The following is a 15,448-nucleotide window of genomic DNA, read 5'->3' on the forward strand; positions in this document are numbered from 1 at the left end:
CGGTAGAGGGAACTTTGTAACTAACCAGCTTCTGATTCTGAAAGCATGCTCTTAATCCATCTGAGTGATGTCATATGACCCAACCCCCTTTTAAAGATCTGATTTCTCAATACTGTTGCATGAAAGACTAAGTTCCTAATGCATGAATTTGGGGGAGTTACATTCAAACTGTATTATATTTGTTCCTGATCCCCAAACTCATATCCTTCTCATGATGTAAAATATCATTTCATCTCATTTACAAGCATTTCAACTCATTTCAATGTCAGAGTTCAAACCACAGTGTTGTAGAAATACTTAATTTCAATCTAGGTTTCTACCCCATATTTGTCTATTTAGTTCCCAAAGACACACAACTTTTATTATTTACAATAAGTCTTTATCAACATTAAAAGTGGGGAGATATTTACCCTCTATGCTATTAAACTCAATTTCCTATCAGTAACATTAAGGATTTACTTACTATGTTTCAATTGGCCAGCCCACATGCCCATTCTTTCTTGACTCCTAACTCATGGTCGGTCACTCTCTCTCCCTCTCTCTCTCCTCATGGTCTCCTCTGAACCCAAGCCTGGCAACCCCAAGTCATGCATATCTCAATTCTACCCAGCTATAGGCTGTAGGCATCTTTACTCACCAATCAGAAATAACATGGTGGACTCTCTCATCTCTAGGGCAACCAGACTTTGGAGGCTCACAATTAGCATTACAATACAGAGTAGCAGACTAAACTTCAATAGCAGTCTCATATAAATTAAATATGAGTCTCAATTCACTTTCCCTTTGAGCTTAGGAGATCAAAACAAGTTATATGCTTCCAAGATACAACAGAGAAAAAGGATTAGGGCAGACATTCCCCTTCCAAGAAAACAGGCAACAAAGGAGTAACTAGTCCCAAATCTCCTTTACTCCATAGGCTGAGCAATACTGTGGGTAGAAGTTAGGCTCATAAGGAAGCTTGAACTCTACAGCTTTGTTGGGTTCAGTCTATTCAATCCCTCACAGTATGTGAAATCTTAATGCCTGTAACTCTCCCAGGTCCTTGATGCTCACTGACTCTAAGTAGGGGGCTCTCTACAGTTGTTTCATCTGTACCATGAATTTCTGCCTTGGTTTGCTGTTGTTTCTACATATTCTTAGAAATGTACACAGAAAAGCCCACAGAGATTGCATTAGGTCAAGCTGTAGCTGGACCTGCTTGAACAACAGCTGGAACAGTCAAAGTGCTATGCCAAAGTGCTGTCTCCAGATTCCCAAAGTACCCTTGCTTTCCAAGTCTGTGGAGCGTGCCCTGAGCCTATGCCTAAAACTGCTGGGTTCTCTTAGAGCTATGACCCTGTGGTAAAAAGAGCAACCGCAAAGGTCACTGAAATGCTTTCAGGGTCTCTCTGCTTTTCTTGATGATAGTAGCTGGCTTCCTCATCCACGCTGTCTCTCTAGTATGTGGAGTTCACATGATCATGGCTTTGGGTTGCTCTTAAGCAAACAAACCTTTTCAATTCTTTACATACAAAAGCTGTAGATTTCTCAGTGTTTCCATTCTGATTGTCATTTAATTATAAATTCTATCTTTAGGTCATTTCTTTCTTCTCTCACCTTACTTGCACATTTGCTTTAAAAGGGCCACACAGAAAAAAGGTTGCTTAGAAATTCTTTTGCCAGGTAAACTAGCTCATCGCTCCTGTGCTATGTTATGTAAAATAAGGAATGTGCAAATCTTTAGCAAGTTCCTTGCAATTGTAGAACAAGGGTGGTGTTTCTTCTAAGTTCCAAGCTGATGTTCTTCATATCTTAGGCTACATCACAACCATCCATACTTCTTTCAGTATGGCGGCCGTGCTCTATCATGTGTAATGTCTAGGAAGACTGAGACTGTCTCATGCTCTTGAATCCAGGACTGTCTTTAATGTTCTGATAATTAAAATCTAGAAAAGTCCTCCAAATCTGATCACCAAGTCTCCATTAGCCAGCTCCAAACTGCTTCCGCACTTCAGGGCATCTGCTCCAGTAACAGTCCCATTTACGTGTACCAATTTTCCTGTCAGTCTTTCTGGCTGGATATATTATAAACAGTGGCCATTTATTTGGCTCGTGGTACTTGATGCTGGGCGGTCCAAGATCAACTGCTGGTTTCTAACAAGAGCACTCTTTCTACATTATAACAAGAGCACTCTTTCTACATTATAACACAGAAGAAGCTATTGGCAACACACAGAAGACAAATGAAAGGAGCAGAGTTCTCTCTTTTAGAACAAATCCAGTTTTAAACACAAATTTTGGGAATACATTCTAACTATAACAGAGTACATGTGCTGAAATAAGGTGGCATGAAAGGAGGTGGTGAGAGATCAGAATACCTGGGAACAAGCTTTAAACTACTAAAGTGATTGGTAAAGCCTGCAGCTCTACAGTAGGAGCAGTGCTGTGAGACCAAAGCCCCCATTTGGCCCCCAATAAGTCTTTTAATGGCAAATGGTGATCAGTTTTATTAATACTTTCATGGAGTGAGGTTCACCATTGAAGATCTAACATATTCCCAGTTACTTGCAAGTATTTTCAGTACATTATCCTTATGACTCCCTATGCATAATCTTGGCTACCTCTAACTATCTAACCTGGATACCTCTGGGCGATCTAACTCACACTTTCTTCTCTATCAAGTCTTAAGCCATACATTTAAAAAAAAAAAAAAATCGGGGGTTGGGGATTTAGCTCAGTGGTAGAGCGCTTGCCTAGCAATCACAAGGCCCTGGGTTCGATCCCCAGCTCCGAAAAACAGAAAAGTAAAAAAAAAAAATCCACAGAACAGGATCTCCTAGCCCCTTTCTCTCACTGCTCTGTTCTACCTGTATATTCTAGTCTTTCTCTGACTATTCAATACTATTACTGTACTTTCTGCTACTGTCCGACTATTTCAAGACCTTGCTTTTTCAGTACCATTCCTTGTCCTGTATTTTCAGCCCACTCCTTCTTTATGGGCATCTTCTTTCAAATATACTCAAAGTGTTTCTATTCAAGGACGAAATATAACAAATCAACCTTCCTGACCTATCTATTGCTCTACTTTCACTTTCTTCATTCATTCTCAACACATTTTAATATTCTTAAAAATTTGCTGACATGAAAGGTGTTCATAATCTTTACACTGTCAAGTACAACAGCTACGTTTTCATCCTTATCTTTCTGGACCTTTCTTCATACTTGAATGTTGATCATGTTCCTTCCTTCTTGACAAATTCCTTGGGATCCCTGAAACTCATTGCTTTTTATTTTAAATCCCTAAAATGGTTCTAGATTGACCTTCATTAATCAATTCTTTTTTCTTTCTATATGTTCTTAATCTGAAAAAAAAAAAAAAGACATCTATGCTGGTAAAAGAGTCCATCAAAGATTCTATAGTTTAATTTATCCAGTGTGACTTCCAAACTTTGAAACAAGGTCACAGGTATATATACTCACATCCAACAAGAAGCAGGACACTTTTATTTGAATATTTAATAGGCACTTAATCTCTCTATGTCTGAGATTAAACAGTGTCTGTTCTCTAAAGTGGCTCCTTGTCTTATATTCCTCCTTAGTAGTAACCCTCCAATCCATTACTGACTATAAAATCTCATCCATATTTGCTTTCTCCCTCTCCTTCAGCATCCTTTTCTCTAGCCATCTAAGAACCAAATCCATCAATTTACTCTCAAAACATTTCTTAAACTACTCTATTCTCTTGTCCTTCCTTCTTCCCTCCCTCCATTCTTCCCTTCTCCCTCTCTCTCTCTCCCTCTCTCTCTTTTCTTTTCTTTCTCTCTTCCTCTCTTTCTTTCTCTTTCCTTTTCTTTTCTTTCTTTTGTTTAGACTTTAAAAAAATTGTATGCATGCATGCCTGGGGCTGTGTAGAAGAGGGTGTCGGATCTCCTGGAACTAGAGTTACAAACAGTTGTGAGCATCAACTGAGTGCTGGATCTCTGCACGTGCAGCCGATGTTCTAAACCACTAGTCCTTGGTTATCTCCAGCTTTCCTTGCCTCCAATTCTACAATAGCTTCTTACCTAGCCACTCGGGGTCTAATCTCTGTTCTTTTGTGTTCCTCTAAAATTCAGCAAGAATAATCTCATATGTAAATCTGATCATTATACTATTTTCTTTAAAATACTTTTGCAATACACAGACGCACACGCAAACATATATATGTATCCTTATTGGCATACAATAATATTAGAAATGGCTCATATAATGGCAGCTGCCTCACTTGTCAGAACTTTTTATTTTTTACTCTCAGCCTTTAGCTTTTTGTGGGACCTACACTGCATCATGCCACTGTCTCCACACATGTTCTCTTCTTCCCCTTCTTTGCTGGGCTCTTCCTTTCCTTTAAATAACTTAACTTAGACATTAATTCCATATAAAATCATCACTAAATCCCTTAAATTGAATACATACCCCTCCTTAATAGTTGTACCGAATTATCTTTATCATTGCATTAGCATACTATATACAAACGGTGTCTTCTTTACTCAATTGTGAATTTATTGAAGGTCCTCTGTTTAGTACTATTTAGTGTAGAATTAAACTGAATAGTTATCAGCTTGGTTCCAATTTTCCCAATTATTATTAATGCTGTAATAAACAGCTTAATAAAATGCTACTTTAAATTTTACTATGATAGACTCAGTGAGGAATAGATTATTAGATATAAATATAAGGTCATTTTTTTGATTTTTTAAGAACAAGTTCATGTTTTTAATATTTGAGAAACCAAGAGGCAATTTAACAAGGATTTTTTTTCAATATGTACTCATATTTGGAATTCTGTCATGAGGTCAGTTATTTGGTTCATGCCAGTATTCCACTCTTTCAAGCACGAGTCAAACAATCAACATGGGTGATTGACACAGCAAATAATCTACTTGTCACCCAATCTCAATAACAGGAGGTTTAGGCTATAAAGAAAATGTACAGGGAAACTTGTTTAAATACTTAGAATATGTGAATTGCCATTGATGAAATATCAAATGTTCTATTGGAGAAAGAAAAGAGTTTGCCAGATTTTTGGAAATGGCTACATAGAAATCAACAGTATTAAAAGAATGTATCAAACATGAACATTTTCAGAAGTGATCTCTATGAAAGAATGACAAAAAAAAAATCAAAACCCTCAAAATATGATGTCAGTGTTGAAAGGCAACTTGCATACAGAACTAAATCAAGGCTGGCAAGCTACACAGCCATGGGCTAAATTTAAGGCCATGCATTTTTTACAAATAAAGTTTTATTGAAACAACCATGCTTAAAACATTCTCATACTGTCTATGGATGCTCTCATCCCACAGATGGAACTGAGTAGATGCAACAAAGACATGAGGGCCCACAAGTCTGAAATATCTATTTGATTCTTTAGAGAAATACACTGGCAATCCTGCTGTAAAATGTTAGGGAAATAAAAAGAACTTATAAAAATACAATGAAAAACATTTCACATTGCAGTTTCTCATTTTTCTCATTTCTTCAATATTCCTTTAACTAACTATTTTCTCCCCATCCCACCCCTGGAGCTGAGGCCTTGCATTTGCTGAGCTAAATCCCCAACCCCAACTATTTTCATTCAAAGCAACTCTTATCCTCAGTCTGCCCTCCTCACAGGTTCCTAGCTCTCTTCCTTAGCAACCTGTCAAAAGGAAGAGGAGGAGAGGGTGGAGATTAAGACTAAGGGGAAGGGGAAAGAAGAGGAAGAGGAGTGGGGAGGAGAAGGTAGGAATAGTGAAACAGAAGAAAAATTCGTATATGATCAGGGTAGATAAATGTACGTACTTGGGATGAGGAAAGAACTAATAATTGAATATCAGAGAATGTATGAAAATGATTAAATATGTAAATTTTAGGAAATAAAAAGGAGAGAAAAAAACACCAAAACAGCAAATAAAAGGAAAATAAAATTATTTTTTAAATACAGATAATCGTCACATTTAAAAACTATAAAATCTGTCAGTATTACTCTTTTAAGAAACCCTTCTATTTACCTATCCAAACAGGCAAAGAGTCCAGATTTTCCTCCTACTGCACACAATACTTTCGGAGCACAGCGAGGTCGTGTCATCAAGACTGTCTGATGAGAGAGTCTATGTTCAGGCATGAAGTGGTACTTTAGAGCTTCGTTCAAGAGATGTTTACAAGTACGGTCGTCACGGATAAGATGATTTGCTTCATAGAGCCTGGTGAGGAACTTAACACTCAGCAATGGCAATCGTACACTGTTCAGCAGCTGTGCTAAGTATTTCTGGCGTTCTTGTACATCATACTTGATCCAAGATTCTAATGCATAAAAAACTGTCTCTTCAGTAGCTACATTCAAGCAGTCATTGGAGACAATTTCGTCCAAATCACCATGTGTAAGCTCAAAAAACTCTTCCGTCTGGCAAACAGATTCAAAATTCTGGCATATGAATTTAGTAGCTGCCAAATAAAGGTCATGACAACCATAAGTCTCTGCAAAACGGGAAATTCCAATACAATTACCAGGGTCAAGTTGGCTCTCAAGAAACGTACAACATTCTTTAAGGACAAGTTTTATCTGGAGGAGGTTTGCTGCTGGCAGGAGAGACTCGACTGTGTCCTGGGAGATGAAAACCGTCCCTGTGTAGGCGTACTCCACAATGGCCTGCAGCGCTGCCTCATCAATGCACTGAAACTCAACCTCACTGTTCTCCTTCTCAGAAAGGTTCCCAGTGAACATAGCTTTGAAGTATGGGCTGATGCTGGCAAGTACTACTTTATGAGCATGAATTTTAACATCACCTACTCGAAGAATGATGTCACAGAGTTCGTGATGCTGGCGAAGAAGATTCAGTCCCTGCAGAAGTTGTTCAGAATGTAAGTGTGTTAAGTTAGCAAGCATGTAGGTCGGGGCTGTGTGGTCCATCTACAGAAAGATACAAGACATGAACAGTTACTTCAAAATACTCATGCCAATGTAAGTCTGTGTCCCAAAGAATACAAATCAGACTTGTTTACTTGTCAATTCGCTGGGCTTTAAACATTCAGCATGAGAACAGAGGCTTCTTGAGTTAGAAGGAATTTAATAATCATCTAATTCAACTCCTTTGTTAGATATATTAGAAAGTGGAAAACCAAAATGCTGTATATAGGTATCAAACCATGAGGGATTTTAGATTGAAACGACATGTTTCATTGAGTATTTTCATTAAAGACTCAGCTATCAACATAATAAAATAAATATGTGGAGAAAGAGTTACCTAGAGCCAAATTAGTATTGAAACACTAGGTATTTGCTATTTTCTCAATAATAACTTCAACAATACCAGTGGACACTGACTTTGTAAAGGTTCATTTTATTAAATCTCCTCTTTTATGACCTCCATGTTCACTAATTTGTATCCTTTCCCATAATAGCTTTTCATTCCACTACTGTTCATGAGATTATTAATGCTACAGCTCTCTATAAAATGTGTACTCTTACAAATGTTTTCTTACTAAGTGCTAGGTATTGTCTATAACCTTTCTCTTTTCATCCTTCTTCCACAATGCAAATTCAAAAGTCTAGGTCAAATTTAAATTTCTCTAAAAGTCTATTCCTTTATTTAATTACAATTAATTTAATTACATATGTGCAGATTTTTTCACCTGCAATGTACCATTTTTATTCATATCTATTCATATAAAACCTCAGTGAAACACATAACTGAAGTAGAAACATTTACAAAAGAAAGTTACAGTGACTTTATTATCGATGTTACATTATAAGATGATAAGGAAGATAGGTTCCAATTCCTGTGACAATGTGTGTCCCTTTCTTTTTTTTTTTTTTTTTTTTTTTTTGGTTCTTTTTTTCGGAGCTGGGGACCGAACCCAGGGCCGTGCGCTTCCTAGGTAAGCGCTCTACCACTGAGCTAAATCCCCAGCCCCTCTTTTCTTTACTCTAATAGAACAATAGGTTAGGAATTGTTATGTTCCATTCTTTCTGAATAATGATCAAAATAATTATGTTCTTCAGATTGTTGGATGCTGGATTTTCAATGTTTGTGGTTACAGTTTATATTCTCTCTTGTTTCTTCTTGAGACAAAAATCTCACCATATACCCCAAACTAGAACTAATTTTCTCTTCCCTTGCCTCTACTTCTCACGCACTTTCCATGTATTTCAGACCTGCATCAACACAACTGGTGCTAACACAGAATTTTGTTTTAATATTTATATGAGTTATGCTACTTAAACAATTGTGTTAATGCAAATATTTTATGTTTCAATTTACTTAAGTATAATGGAAGTTATTAAAACAATTTACAGAGAAATTACAAAAATTAAATGCTTCTTTGTTTTTTTTTTTTTTTTTTTATTAACGAGTATTTCTTATATACATTTCGAGTGTTATTCCCTTTCCCGGTTTCCGGGCAAACATCCCCCTCCCCCTCCCCTTCCTTATGGGTGTTCCCCTCCCAACCCTCCCCCCATTGCCGCCCTCCCCCCAGCAATCACGTTCACTGGGGGTTCAGTCTTAGCAGGACCAAGGGCTTCCCCTTCCACTGGTGCTCTTACTAGGCTATTCATTGCTACCTATGAGGTCAGAGTCCAGGGTCAGTCCATGTATAGTCTTTAGGTAGTGGCTTAGTCCCTGGAAGCTCTGATATGTGCAGATTTTTAAACCCATTCTTATTTGTCTCATTAACGAGGAGAATCATTCAAACTAAACAGTGAACAATGCCAATGGAAAATACAAAGTTTGAAAGGGAAGAGCTAGATATTTTATAAGGTCATATTTCTCTCAGACTAAACACTTACATACCAAGATAGTTACGAAGACCTGGAAATGAGACCCTGAGCTAATACCAGTGCTATAGGGCTGGGCACTAGTCTCAAAGGCAAGACTAAATTTTATAAAGTCTGAGAAGAGTCATCTTAGCTCCAGATAACAGTCTAAAATTATTAACGATGTGATCATTAAGTCTAGTCTAAAGGAGTAAACAATAATAAAGCACATCAGACGCTTTTTCTTCTCCTGATGAGCTTAGAGTTTTATATCAGCAAAGCCTATTTTATGTTTAATTAGAGAATTTTAGATTTTTGAAAACAAATCTAAAATTATAATCTAGTTTAGGTAAGCAAATTAGCAAATGCCCAGTGCATAAAACTGAAAGACCTTTATGTAGTGACCACAGAGGGCAGCAAAAACATTGAACAACAAATTAATGATCCTAAAAGACCTGACTTTTAACATAACATATTTCTTTAGTTTATTGGGTTTTTTTCAAGACAGGGTTTCTCTGTGTAGCCCTAGTTGTCCTGGAACTTGTTCTGTAGACCAGGCTAGCCATGAACTCACAGAAATCTGCTTGCCTCCGCCTCCAAGTGCTAAGATTAAAGGCATAGAGTGCTACTACCACTTAGTTAGCATAATAATTATAATAGAGACAAAATATAAACATTCCAAAACATTGGCATGAGGGTAAAGAGGAGAAATAACCAATCTGTAGGATATTTTAAGGATTTAGAGATTTTAATTTCAGTACTACTTTAATACTCTAAGCTGATGTGGGCTTAAGCTTTATTAATAGAACTATAATACATAGAATGTCAGAAAGGAGACTTTCATTTTGTTCTGGAAATGTTGGTTCACATCAGGTGCACATCTTTTGGGCATCATCCTTTAAAGGGAATTGAAACAAACCAAAACACCCATTGAACAGAACAATTCAGATCATGTCCAGAGTAATAGATCTGAGGAATCTGAGCCCAGAGAAATGGAAAACAGGGTTCTGTGGCAAGCCATAGGATATATGCTGTTTAGTAAGGTTGATTTGAGGGTTAAATCAATGTGTACATAAGAAATGCTTTAAACAGTGTCTAGTGCTGTGGTCTTGGCAATTTCCTTAAATTTACATTCATGATTCATGATTTCTTTTTTTTAGCTGTTTACTTGAGTGGTGTTTAGCTATGTTATGCTAGCTCATAGTATTGGAGAAGAGATTTACTCAAGGGTCTATGGTACATGTGGTATAAAAGTATAACATAATATAACTTGTAAATAATGTGTACATACTATATATAAGCACACACACACACACACACACACACACACATATATATTACACAGATCTAAATAGGTATGACAATATAAGAGATTTAGTACTAGAATCAGACTGCTCACATTACAATATTGTCCAAATTATTTAATAGCTTTATGATACCATGAAGATCATCTTAAAGTCTCATGTTTTCTCCTATCCTTAGCACAGCCAAAGCAGTACTGGAAGAGGGTGTGACTTTCTGTGATCGGGCATATACTACCCAACAACTGGTCGATGCTATTTGTTACCAGAGTCAATACTAGCCTTAAGACAAGTCTCTCACCTAAGAGACTCTCGCCTGTGTTAACCAAAACACAGAAGGACACTTGCTTAATACCAACAATTATGGGGAATAAAGTTTACATAAATCTTATTTTTAATGCTCAACTAAAATAATTACAATTAAAACTGTAAATAGAGAAGATAAAATAGGAAAGCCCAGAGGTGAGGGGAGCGAGACAGCCTGCTTTCAGCTCTCCTGGTGATTCTTACATTTCGAACATTAAGAATCAGGTCAACTCTTTCCATTCCTAACTTTGATTATATTTGTACACAACTGTCTAAAAGTAACTCAAAGAAAAATTAATTTCTGATCTTTAAAACTCATGCTATCAAATAGCTTTACTGTTTTCACTTATCTCATCAAGAAGGGTGGACACAGGAAAGAACAGGGAATAAAATATGAGCCAGAGAAGTCTGAGTCAAGCCTACAGTTAGCTCCATGACCTTAGACATAGGGTACTTTAATATCTGTTAACATTAAATGTGGTATCAAACTGAGACTGGTGGCTCATGCCTGCAATCTAAGCACTTAGGTGTCTGAGGCAGGAGGATTTATGGTAAGTTCTAGACAAACCAGAATAGAGGATGAAATCCTGCCTCAAACAAGTCTAAAAATGTAAGCCTATAAAGAACAGAAGATAAATATACACACATGTAAATGCCCATATCACATAAACAGTACATCCGGGCATTAAAACAAACCAAAGAGGAATCTAGGTAATAACAACTCCCTTTGTTGATGGTGTAATAGTACATCTGATACGCTGAGCTGCCTCTACATGCTAGCCATATTTTTTAAAAACTTTTGTTAAAAGAAAACAAATACCAAATGAGTACTATGTATCTATGAACTAAATTAGTCAATATTGAACAAACAGTATCAATTTCAAATTTTCAACAAGGCAACAGCACTGTACTTAATTTCTAATTATATTCATGTTAAAAGACGACTTCATATTTTTAGGTTGTTATAACCGAGATAACAAAGATCAGGTTGCAAGTTTAGTATTTCTCTACTTAATTGACACCTAAGCTACAAAGCAGTGCTGAAATCAGCTGGGAGGCAATTAACTGTCGCCATATAAATATAGATCACAGTCGCAGCATGTAAATACGAAAGAAGAGCCACATTAAAAAAAAAATCCAATGTAATTTAACCAATCAGATTTTTTTAACCGCTGTCATTAAATCCTCTTCCCACAGTTTAGTTTTCCTTATAGTAGAATTCAACCAATTATAATATATATTTTTACCAGTATATATCTATAGAATAAAGTGGTAAAATTTTATTTTGTCTGACAATTATTTTTATTATATCTAGAGAAACAAAAGTAAAATTAGCTTCTTGTCACTAACACGAATCCTTGTATCTTGGGTGTGGAAATATGCAGCAGTAAACAAGGACTATCTCAAAACACAACAACAACAAAACAAAAATCAAACAAAAACTAAAAATGTCTTAACTTTATTAAAGCTCCGACACAACTAGTAAGATTCAGAACAGACACAGAAAAAGAATATATCAAAATATATAAATCAAATAATACATAAAATATAAAGATTAATAATGGAAAAAATCAAACTTTATCTGCTAGTTTTAGCACCCTTCCCCCTCTCACCAAACTTTTAAAAGCTCTAAGCAAATAGTTAAATTGACTAATTTGAGTTTTATTTTCTTCCTCTGCTCCTTAAATTGTATATAATACAAAGGAAGAGTACAGAACCTCTACTGGTTGTTGAGAGGATTATATGAGTTAGCATTTACAAAGCAGATAACACACAACGAACTACAATTATAATAGTCATTCATTAATTATTAATTGCTTAGTAGCACTAACATTTCATTTGCATTGTACTTATTAATGACAACTTCTTAAATTATACAGGCTTTTATAGTTTACAGGATTTATTTTCATTTCCAATATTTCAGAGATGCCTATAAAACTTAGGAAAGACCACAAAGACATTCACCCACCAAATTCATTATCTCGGACTCTGGAAATAAAACAGGTATCTAGAACACCTGTGTCTACCCTACTTAACTACAGCTCAAAGAATGAAATACCTTCCTGTAATCTGCTAACTTTAAATTATTTTGAAATCATTAAAATTTGCTGCACCCAAATTTGCAACTTTTAGTGTAGTCTTAACTATTTCCTTTTACATTTCTGAGGTTTATTTTTATAATTCAACAAAAAGTGCACTCCTATTATCATATTAAACTTTTTTTTTAAGCAAATGACTTTATTCCCAGCACTTGGGAGACAGAGGCAGGCAGATCTCTGAATTTAAGGCCAGCCTGGTTTACATAGTGAGTTCCTGGATAGGAAGGGCTACACAGAGAAACTCTGTCTTGGAAAACCAAAAGAGAAAACTCTGTTCTTCATCGAACTGTATTATTACATACAAATGCTTTTCTAGTAAATACAGGAAGGACTCCTAGATTTCAAAAATAAGGTTAAAAGAAACTGAAGTACTTTTAATAGATATAAATAAAATATATTAAATAAGATTAATATTCTATAAGATCATCTTAAAAGGTATTAAGATATGTGACAGTGTAGTCTAATTTCCCCAACAACCACAATGAAACTGATGCATTTTCCAAGTTTTCTACAAGCCATAATGTAATAGACATAAATAAATTACAATCTGTAGCACACATTGAACTATAGGGACCTGAGAGAAAGAAGGACTCATTCTGCTTTGCTTGCAGGAAAAAAAAATAGGACAACTGCTTGATTTGTGGATCCAGGTCCCTTCAGTATTGTTCTTTATAGAGGGAAAGGAAAATTCTTATATTTATGCCATAACAAATAATGAAACATCATTCAAGACTTTCTAAGTTCCTTTTCTTTGAAACTGATTACAACACAACCTCAGTTTGGTTAGTAACTTGGCTTCCTAAGTTCTTAGATACATGAAGAGTTTGCTGGATTTTTCAATCTGAAAATTCCAGTTACTGGAGAGAATTACCTTCTATTCCAACATAACCTGGCATTCCAATGTGGACATTCTACTGCATACATCATTCTCCTGTTCCCTTTCATGTGGATTGGGTTCCTGAGGTCTTAGCACATATGAAAAGACGTATGCATTTAAGCTTTTTAGATTGGCTATGGGAATCTGCTAGTTGCCCCCCACTCCTTGTAGAAGTGTGGGTGTACATCAGAACCTTGTGTATATTCAGCGAGTGCTCTGTGAGACCTATCCCCAGCCACTCCCAGTCATTCTTTCTCACTGACAAGCATTATAACCATCTCTTGGTTTTCATTTCCATCCTTACTCTCTGAAAATAGAAAATGAGTGGGGACAGCGGCACTTTCGGTATAGTTTTTCTACTGAAATACATTTGCTAAATCAAACTCAGGTAGATCCACTTATACATCAAAATGATGAATGAAAGTTGTGGATGATGCTTGGTGGCAGAATGTTTCACTAACATGAATAAAGCCTTGGTTCAATGTTCAGGACAGTGAAACAAGACAGCACAGCAGCGGCAAATCACAAAACAGGAAATAAAAGAAAGTGAAGAAACTTCCAAGGCTTTAAACCAAAGCACAGGATACATGGTTATACAACCTCATTTATATCAATACTCTTTTTCCCAAAATAAAAAAAAATTTAAGAATATATTTTAATTGTACTGTCATAAAAACTCCTAAGAATATATTTTAATTGTACTGTAATAAAACTCTTAAATACAATTTCAACTTGCATGACTAGGAGTATTAATTATTGTTATAAAGCACTTTGTCACATGTGACTCAATTATTCCAAGAGTTCAAAAAGTAATATAGCTGGGTATGGTGGCAAAGAGCTTTAATCCCAACACTTAGGAAGTAGAGGTAGAGGCAGGCAGTTCTCTTAATTGGAGGCCAGCCTGGTCTACAGAGGGAGTTCAGAACAGGCAGGACTACACAAGGAAGCCCTGTCTCAAAAAAAAAAAAAAAAGAAGAAGGAGGAGGAGGAGGAGAAAGAGGAGGAGGAGGAAGAGAAGGAGAAGGAGAAGGAGAAGGAGGAGGAGGAGGAGGAGGAGGAGGAGGAGGAGGAGGAGAAGAAGAAGAAGAAGAAGAAGAAGAAGAAGAAGAAGAAGAAGAAGAAGAAGAAGAAGAAGAAGGGAAGGAAGGAAGGAAGGAAGGAAGGAAGGAAGAAAGAAAGAAAGAAAGAAAGAAAGAAGAAAATGAGCGATAACCCATTTGATACAAAAAGGGGCAGAAATACTTGCATCTTAAGAATATAAACTTGGGACTTCAAATTACAACTCAGTCTTTTCTCACTGAAAAGTGATTGTATTTCTTTAAAAAGTCAGCCAAACAACAAAAATCTGTTTTCAAGATTGGTTTGGCAATGCACACTTGTAATCGGAACATTCAGGCTGAGATAGGAGGGTCAAGAGTTCAAAGCTAGCTTGGGCTACACACTGCAATTTAGCAATTATGTTTAAAAAACAGAAACAAAAGTTGCTCTTTCATACCCCAAAGCCCTTTGGCCTTACAGGAGATACTCTTAGTTTAATTGATTCTATTTATAGTGTCTTTTACAAAGAAAAAAACAGTCATCAGCCATCAAATTCTCAGTTTGCTTAAAATAATGTCTATCAACCTAAATCCTCTGGGCAATTGGAATTCTCTTAGGACGTTAATGTCAAGAACTTGCACCACAACTAAAATTGTCTAGCGATTTTCGTCTCCAGGAGACTGAAAGACTGCAGAGACTCTGGAGGATCCTAGGGGAGATTGGAGAGGTGGAGGTGGGGCGAAAGTTAAAATCCCACTGAGGAGCAACACGGTAAAGGCTTTAAGCACTCCGTCTAATGCAAAGGGAAAAACACTGATTCTACACATCTATAAGAAAACTGGGCGATGCGGACAATGAAAAGTGACAGACGCCTTTAACACTCCATAGTCAGAGGGTGAAGAGAGGAAAAGGAGGCATGGGAGAAGAGGGCGGGGTGAAGAAGGTCCCCCAACAAGGAAGTTTAAAAAATAAGTGCTCAGTCTGTGTGCTTGGCCTTGCTTAGGTTCTCCTGTATTGCTAAGCAGTCTGCAGGAAGAAAGACTCTCACTCAGGATAGCAGTGAGTAGAACGT

General features: G+C 36.5%; 1 protein-coding gene across 3 annotated transcripts in view; it reads right to left on the minus strand.

The window, feature by feature from the left end:
* Klhl28 (kelch-like family member 28) overlaps positions 1 to 15,448 on the minus strand; it is a 35,308-nt gene that overhangs the window by 19,589 nt on the left and 271 nt on the right. For 2 of the 3 annotated variants that reach the window (XR_015621757.1, NM_001106735.1), the window contains 1 exon segment: positions 6,012 to 6,910. Coding sequence is in view for 2 of the 3 variants with exons in the window: in NM_001106735.1 (NP_001100205.1) it covers positions 6,012 to 6,910 (899 nt within the window). In the remaining variant the exon portion in view is untranslated. 3 annotated transcript variants of the gene reach the window in all.

Source organism: Rattus norvegicus, chromosome 6, assembly GCF_021556685.1.
Source record: "Rattus norvegicus strain SHRSP/BbbUtx chromosome 6, alternate assembly SHRSP_T2T, whole genome shotgun sequence".
Classification (NCBI taxonomy): Eukaryota; Metazoa; Chordata; class Mammalia; order Rodentia; family Muridae; genus Rattus; species Rattus norvegicus.